Here is an 8372-nt window from a genome sequence, read left to right on the forward strand (position 1 = left end):
CGGCACCTTCTCCCCTTTCTCCCCCCTCTCCTTCCCCTCTGCAGCTCCGCGGAGTTCCCCCGCAGCTCCTCACACGCTGCCTTGTGTTTCCCCCAGGATCTCCTGCTGGCAGCGGCGTTTGTGTCCGACGCGCAGTACAACAGGAATATTCCTTTTAAGACCTCTCCGGAGGCTGTCAGGTAAGGAGGGGTGCGCCCCCCGCCCCGACCACACCTGCGGAGAGCCAGCCGCTTCCGTGGCCAAACAGCAACCGCCGGGAAAAGTCGGCGGTGCCAAGAGGGGTGGATGGGTGGGGCGCCAAAAGCTGGACTTAAACTGAAATGCTTAAAACGGAGCTCAGCACATCTGTGTGTTGAGGATGGGAGTTGACATTAAAAAGTTGTGGTTTGCTGGAGGGGAGAAAATAAAACTAACATAAAGTCTTCCGAGCCTCTGGGGCAATGAAGAGTGTGGGAGGCTTGGTTAGCTCTCAGCTGTGTGGAAGGTGCTGGAGCGGCTGAACCAAGTTAAATATTTTTGTTTACTGTAATAAATATTCTATTATTTAACCCTGCTCTGAGAGGCAATATCGTATCCATCAGCTCTGAGGCTAATTTGGAAACACATTGTCAAATTCCTTGCTGGCAATAATGTTTGTTTGGGACAGCAAGTGCTGTTCTTCCAGGACACATTTGGTGATGCCCTGGGGATGTGGCCTGTAGCCTTTATTTATGGTGCCTGTGCCTTCTTCCCCCAGGCTCTATCACCTCTACAACCACTGGATGATGCGAACAGCCACCTACTTCTTCATCTTCCTCAACCTGTCCCTTGCCCTGTTTGAGGAACCTGCAGTGTATCCGCTCCCCTTCCTGGTGAGTTTGTGGTGTAGGAGCAGCAAATGCAGCTGCTGGAGCCAGCAAGGGCTTCTTGGTTCAAAGTGGTTGTCAGAGGTGCCAAGAGACAGTGGATGGTGATGTTTTTGTGGATATCTTTGATCTTCTGCTCTGGTGAGACCTCACCTGGAGTCCTGCATCCAGCTCTAGGTCAGGACCAGCGCAGGAAGGACATGGAAAGTTGGAGTGAGCCCAGAGGAGGTCACCAGGTTTATCAGAGGGGTGGAACAGCTCTGCTCTGAGGAAAAGCTGAGAGAATTGGGGTTGTTTAGCCTGGAGAAGCTTCAGAGTGACCTAATTGGCTCTTCCAGTACCTGAAATGGCCAACAGGAAAAACTCCAAGGGCCTGGAGTGCCAGGACAAGGGGGAATGGCTTCCCACTGCAAGAGGGCAGGATTCGATGGGAGATTGGAAAGAAATTGTCCCCTGTGAGGGTGGTGAGGCCCTGGCACAGGTTTGCCAGAGAAGCTGTGGCTGCCCCATCCCTGGAAGTGTTCCAGGCCAGGCTGGACAGGGCTTGGAGCAACCTGGGCTAGTGGAAGGTGTCCCTGCCCATGGCAGGGTGTGGAATGGGATCATCTTTATGGTCCCCTTCAACCCAAATGATTCTGTGACTTTATAATTCTGTGATCTGTTTGAAATGGGGACAAAAAAGGCACAGGAGCTGGCCAGGGACTGTAGGAGCCATTGTGGCCACCAGTAATGGCCCATGTGACTATGGTCAAAGTCATGTTGCTGTTCTCCATCTCAGAGACCAATTCCAGCCTTTTTTGGGACTCAGGTCCAGTCCTCATGCATGAAAGTAGAAGCCAAGTTTTACTTTAGGCCAGACTTCTCTGCAGCCTTAATTTGTCCTGCACCAGTGTGATTGTGAAAGATGCGCTCCTTGAATCCTAAGCAAACACAGACTTGCTGGCTTTAACCTGCCTGTGGCAGGGAATTCTGCGAAAGGAAGCCCGAAAATACTGCTCTGCCTGTTTTTTCTTGTGCAAAAAGGAGTATTGCTGCTCCTGGTTGTGCTGGCTGAGCCCTGCTCTCTCTGCAGGCCACGTCAGTGCTGGAGGTGCTGTGCCTCCTGGTGTTCCTCGGCCGCCTGACACACTTTGCCAAAGTCACCCTGCACAACGTGTTCTGGAAGGACACCAAGAACATCTGCATCATGGTGGCTATCCTGGTGAGTTGGGCCCAGGGAAGGTGGATTTTTTTTTTCCCCTCATGTTGCTTTCCTGGGATCCCAGACCTGGCATACGTGAGCCATGGCCAAGCCAACTGGGTCTCACAAACCTGTCATGTGTCACCTCTCCTGTATCAACGAACACTTCACTATCTAGACACATTCCAGCATTAATTCTGGGAGCTTTCCTTCTTTCTCCCACAGCTCTCCCTGACAGACCTAGCCATATATGGGGTCCTCAGGCTGTATGGTGTGAGGAGCATCCGATGGTCAAGGATTGTGAGGCCCATCTTCCTCATCAACTTCGCAGAGAGTCGCCAGGTAAAGAAAAGGTCTGGTGGGATGTCCAGGGTCCTGTTTTTTCAGACAGCCCACTGCTTTTCACAATCCAGGGGATGTAGCAGAAGGGTTTTATGGCAGAATGTAGGGTCCCGTGAGAGAAGGTTTGTTTCAGAAGTGGCCTGAAGTAATAATTTGAGGTGGGCAAAAGGGTGGATTCACACAGTACCACAGGAAAAACCCCTGTCTTTCTCCCTGAGTCAGGGACCAGGTTACTGATTTCTGGAAGTCTCGTGGGTAAACAAGTGCTGTAGTCTGGGTTTGGACTCTGATTCCTCTCAGCACGGAGAGATCTTTGTCCTGCTGCCCAAGACTGGTCTGGTCCTGACTTAAAAATGAATAAACTGTGATGTGGAGGCCTGGGGGAGGGAGCAGCTCAACATTTGGGCTCAGAGCCTGTGTTTTGTGGCCTGGAGTGATGGATTTCTGTCCCTGACTGGTTCCCTGCAGCAAGAACATCTCGGCAGTGCCCTGGGGCCCTCTGTCCCTTGGCTCCTGAGTTCACTGTGATTTGTAGCTGAGGCCTTTCCTCCTAGGATCCCCCTGATGAACAAGGAAGAAAGGCCTGGGTCTTTTGCACCCCATTTCAGGGGTTTGATCCAGGGATGGTGAGGGGAAGAAGGGGTGCCATGTTGCCTCTGAACATTCCCTTGTCCCGGCAGATCCGGAGGGCGTTCCGCAGCATCCGCAACACGCTGCCCGAGATCACCTACGTCTTCCTGCTCTTCATGTTCAGCCTCCTCATGTTCTCCCTCATGGCCTTGAAGCTGTTTGGAGAGAGGTGTGGGTACTTCCTTTGCTCCTGGGATACTCTGGGCACACTCCAAGCAATTCCTAGGGAATGCAAGCACTGCTCCTGTCGCAGGACATGTGATCCCAGTGCTTAACTCCAGGCTCTCTTCCTCCCAGGAATCTCCAGACAGCAGAAGGCCTGCCCTACTTCAGAAACTACCTGGAGATTGTGTTTGACCTCTACGTGCTGGTGACCACAGCAAACAGCCCGGATGTCATGTATGGATGTCACGTGTGGATGATCAAATCTCTTTCTCTCACAGTGCTCTCAGGGCTCTCTGTGCAGCCTCTAATTGGCACAGCAGAGTTAAAATTCTGTGGGTGTTGGGCTTTTCATCCCTGTCTCTTCTGGGTTCCCACTGTAGTTTGTGCTGGGAAGGCCCTGTCAGGAGTAAGACAGGGACGAAGGGCTCAGTCATCCATGTGCTGGAAATATCTTCAGCACAACTGCAATGGTACAGTGACCCTGGGAATTTAAACTGAGAAATAAAATGCTGCTCACCCTAGAGCAAGTGGAAAAGCAGATGTGAGAGCAGCAAGGGTCTGGGACCAAAAAATAGCATCTGGCTGAGGCATTGCCTCATGTCTGCTCTTAAATTTGGCTGCACTGGCATAGATTTCATCTCTGTGCTGTCTTCTGCACCCCTTCAGTCAGGGCCTGACAAACCAGGATGAAAACCCAGCAGAATAAAAGTGTTCTTGAAGTGAATTAATGCAGTTTTTAGCTTTTATCTGATGAGTTTGATCTGGCAGTCCAAAACAGCACTTGGAAATCCACGTGGTAGTCTGTTTTCTCATGGACTCACTTTTGTCAAGCAGTAATACCTCTCCCCTTCTCTAGGATGCCAGCGTTTGACTTCAGCTCCTGGTACGCCCTGTTCTTCATCGCCTTCGTCATCATCAACACTTACATCTTCATGTCTCTCTTCCTGGCTGTGGTCTACAACAACTACAAAAAACACCTGAAGGTAATGCCTGGAGGGGCTTGTGACCTTCCTGCTGTTCTCTGTCAGGAACCTCTGTCTTTCCCTTGGAAAGCTTTGAGAAGGGGAAAGAGCTTCTTGCAAACAACAGGCACAGACCCACTTCTCATATCATGGGCTTGTTGGGAGTTCTGCTGTTGGCGTTGAATGAAATATTCTATGGTGTTTCCCACTGATAAGAAGCTCATTCTGCTTTATCTTGGAGGCGTAGTCCTAGCTCAGGAATGCTGTCTCCATGCAGGGAACTGTTTTTTGCACAGCATCTTTGCATGTGCTCTGAGAGCAAGTGAATTGGAAATGGGAGGTCTGAGTAAATCAGAATTTTTGTAGGGGCAGTTTGGGACTTGTGATCAAAGGAGGAGAGCTGGGAATTCCTGGGTACTCCCATGAAGGGATTGGATCTTTCTCAGGAAGCAGAGTGCTGGATGTCCCTCTGCTCAGTCATGTGCAGAAGAGGATCCCACCCCCGGCTCTCAGCAGGATTCACTTGTGGATGGGAAGCATGTGTGGGCACATCCTCTTTGCTTCTGTGGCCATGCAGATCCCGTGATTTTTGTCACCTCCTTCCTGTCTGACACTACTCTTTGTCTTTCCTTCCGGTTTTTCAGTGCTGTCCCAGCATCCAGCAATCTGCTGATCCTTCCAGAGCTCGGTGTGGAGACCCCACAGCCGCCTGTTAAACACCATTTCTTACCCTCGCCCCCACCCTAACTGTGCTGTGCTTTGTGTCCAGTGCCATCCCCCTGGGTCTCTTCTTGCACCTCTGTGCTGTGCAAATGAGTTTATTTGTTAAAGAAGGGGGGAGGGCACCTGGAGCCGCCTGACTCCCAGCGCTCTCTCCAGAACGAGATCCGTAAACTCGCCTACATGAAGCGCCGCAAGATGATCGAGGCCTTCAACCTGCTGAAGGAGCAGGAGGGAGAGCAGTTCGTGGTCCGGGAGGCCCGCTGGAAGCAGCTGGTCAAGCTGGTGGCTCCTGACACCAGCAATTCCCACCGGGAGCTGCTGCTCCGCATCTCGGATGACAAGCAGAAAGGGTTCGTAGGTGAGCAGTGGGGACTGGGGAGGAGGCAGGACCCTGATCCTTCCAGGGGTTTGGCTTTGGGAGTTTTGATCTGTAATGGCCCCAGAGGGACTGAGAATCACAGTCATTGAGGTTGGAAAAGACCTCCAAGATTGAGTCCAACCTGTGCCTGTTCCCCACCTTGTCACCCAGCCCAGAGCACTGAGTGCCATTTCCTGTCGTTCCTTGAGCACCTCCAGGAATGGGGTCTCCAGGCCCCTCTTCCCTCCAGATTCCGGGAGCCCCGAAAGGTTGTTCTTGCTGCCTGTGCTATAGCCCATGTCCCACACACTGTGAGTGGCCTTTCATGGCCATTTGGTGTCAGGCCAAGCTCTCCATGGGATGTGGGACCTCCTGTTCTCAGCAGAGGATGTGGAAAGCCTCCCTTGTTATCAGATGCAATGTGGCTCCCCACACAGTCCTCTGGAGCGGGAATATCAGGAGAGATGGGTCACTCTCCTTGTTCTGAATCCTTCTGTGGTGGTGGTTGGCCCATGGCTCGAGCCAATTCCCCAGGAATGGGGCGGAGAAGCTGCTTGAATTCCAAGTTCAGCCCGTTGTGGTGGACACCACTCTGGGGTTGGCTTTGCTGGGAGCAGAGACCGAGGAGCCCAGACGGCTACCGCTCCCATGGGCTCAGACGTGCCTTTAGCAGGCACTGTTTGTTTGCCATGAGATCAGGCTGATGCTGCCACTCTACTGCAGACAAGAAGTCCTTCGTGCAGCTGGCAGACCTGCTCAACATCCAGGTGGTGACGCTGAAGATCCGCAGGCACCCCCTGGCGCGCTGGGCGCCGGCGCTGTACGGATCCGCGCCCAGCCGGCTCCTGCGCGGCCTCGTCAGGCACAGGTGAGCCCTGGCACGGCACAGGTGAGCTCTGACACAGCTCAGGGCTCTCCTGGATGTGCTGCTGGGGAGGACAGACCCTCAGGGCTCTGCTGCTGCTCCTGGCCTGCCTTGCTCAGTGTGGAGGAACCAGCTGTGGCTGTGGGCGAGGCCCCGCTGCCTGAGCTGGGTTTTGCTGACATCAGGCTGTGCTTTGTGCCCTGCCATGCACTCAGATCTGCTCCTAGCTCAGCAGTCTCTGCTGCAGAGCTGTGTCCTGCTGCCTCATCAGCCCTGGGAGTTCTCTAGAGCTCTCTTTCACCTCTGAGCCTTGCCAGGATCCCAAAATAGCTGAGGTTGTGAGGAACATCTAGGGATGGGCTAGTGGAACTCCCTGCTCCAAGCGAGGTCAGCCACAGTAGGGTACTCAGGGCTGTCCTAGCTGGGTCTAGAGTATCGCCAAAGGATGGAGGCTCCATAACCTCTCTGCAACCCCTTCCAGTGCTTGATCACCCCTGGTTAAAAAAAAAAACCAAACCCCAAGCAACTTCTTTGTTTAAATGGAAGTTCCTGAATTTCAACTTGTGCCCCTTTCCTCTTGTGCTTCCACTGGATATCACTGAGAAGAGTCTGGCTCCATCTTCCCTGCACCTTCCCATCAGGTATTTATGCACAGGAGCTGCTCCTGACCCTTCTCCCTGTCAGGTTGGACTGCCCCAGCTCTCCCAACACATCACATTGCACTGCCCTGTCATTCTGTCAGCTCTGTGACCTTTGCTGCACCAGCTCTGTGTGTTCAGGCCTCTCCAGTGCTGGGGAGCCCAGCTCACCCTGGTTCCCCCCCCAGCACCTTCAAGAGCAAAACTAAACTCTTCAGTGACTCTCCCAAACTCTCAGATTTGAGGAGAACTGATGGGTACAGAATTTTTGAGAGAGGAGGAAAAGAGCTTATGAAATAACTGTGTGGCTTTGACCTTCTTGGGAGCTGCAGACTGATCTGTCTTGGTTCTTGCAGGGTTTTTGTTTGGACCTACGATGCCATCATCCTGATAAATGCTGTCTTCATTGCTCTGGATGAGGAAAGCCCCTACATTTCCTATGCGGAGTGGGTGTTCCTTGCTCTGTACATCGTCGAGATCCTCCTGAAGGTCTACACTTATGAACCCAGGGAGTTCTTTGGCAAAACCCAGTTCTGGAACTGGTGAGTGGGCTGGAGGTTTGTGTGGAGCGTGGTGAGTGCTGTGCTCAGCTCCTCGAGGACTGAAAGGCTCTGAACTCCTGTGCCAGGGTGTGTTTGAGGTGAATCAGAGGTGGTTGTGACAAAGCTCTCCCGTGTGCCCATAGCCTGAGCTGGCCCTGATGTGAGGAGCAGGGGTCACTGCTTGTTTAAACCCCACTCCTGTCCCTGTCCCCCAAAATCTAACAGCAGTGCCTTCCCTCGTGCCAGGTTTGATACTCTCATCATCTTTGCTGCCCTGACTGCAACGATTCTCAATGCCACCCTCAAGTCCAGTAAGTGCAGCTTGAGCAGCCTGCATGCCTTGGGAATCCTGGTGTCCTCCCCAGCCTTCTGGCTTGAGAGGCTTTGTGACCAGACAAGGAATTTGTGGAGGGTTTCTAAGAACTAACCCAGTCTTCCTCTTTTTTCTTTTTTCTTTTTTTTTTTTTTTAGCTCCCTGTTATAGTGTTTAACAAGGACACAATCGTAACAAATCAAAGAATTTTATCTAAATGCTTCCTAGATTTATTTTCATAATAAAAACATCTTTGTTCTTTTTTCAGCCATGAAGTACAACAGCCAGCAGATCCTGGACATTGTGTTCATCCTGAGAGTCCTCAGGCTGATCCGGATTGTTGACAGCATTCAGAGGTGAGGAGGGAAGTGGGATGGGAGATGGTTTTTGGGGAGGGGTGGCTCTGTGCCAGAAGAGGTGTTCTGTGTGCCCACACTGACCATGGCCACCCCACAGAGCTTCCCAAGGCCTTGCCCCAGCCTGCCTGGGAGGAGCCCAGTGGCTGCAGGAGCCTCTCTGGGGACGTGGGGAGCGTGGGCTGTGACAATAACCAGCGTGGGCTCTCTGCAGGTTCCGGGTGATCATGAACACCCTCATAAACATCGTCCCGACCATGCTGACCTTTGGTGGGCTCACTCTGGTAAGAAATCCCGGTGTGTTGGCTCAGAGCACTCCAGTTTCAAAGAAGTGTGTCATAAATCTCATGCTCATGCTGTTTCCAAGGGGATAAATGCAATTCCCTGGATGGCAGGCCCTTGGAACTGTAAGTACCCGTTTGAGTCGTGGCCATTGTGCAAGCAAAAAGCATT

At 52.5% G+C, this 8372-nt stretch overlaps 1 protein-coding gene across 1 annotated transcript in view; it reads left to right on the forward strand.

Annotated features, from left to right (window-relative positions):
- Positions 1–49: 49 nt before the first annotated feature.
- Positions 50–8372, forward strand: part of LOC102041682 (two pore calcium channel protein 1-like) — an 11401-nt gene continuing 3078 nt past the window's right edge. The window contains exons 1-13 of the mRNA XM_031058309.1: positions 50–179; positions 737–851; positions 1918–2046; positions 2251–2367; positions 3048–3166; positions 3295–3396; positions 4019–4145; positions 5004–5205; positions 5929–6073; positions 7065–7250; positions 7497–7561; positions 7832–7919; positions 8134–8203. Of these exons, the coding sequence (XP_030914169.1) occupies positions 762–851; positions 1918–2046; positions 2251–2367; positions 3048–3166; positions 3295–3396; positions 4019–4145; positions 5004–5205; positions 5929–6073; positions 7065–7250; positions 7497–7561; positions 7832–7919; positions 8134–8203 (1440 nt within the window). The 5' untranslated portion in view covers positions 50–179; positions 737–761. The remainder of the gene's footprint in view (positions 180–736; positions 852–1917; positions 2047–2250; positions 2368–3047; positions 3167–3294; positions 3397–4018; positions 4146–5003; positions 5206–5928; positions 6074–7064; positions 7251–7496; positions 7562–7831; positions 7920–8133; positions 8204–8372) is intronic.

This window comes from Geospiza fortis, unplaced genomic scaffold (genome assembly GCF_000277835.1).
Source record: "Geospiza fortis unplaced genomic scaffold, GeoFor_1.0 scaffold275, whole genome shotgun sequence".
Classification (NCBI taxonomy): Eukaryota; Metazoa; Chordata; class Aves; order Passeriformes; family Thraupidae; genus Geospiza; species Geospiza fortis.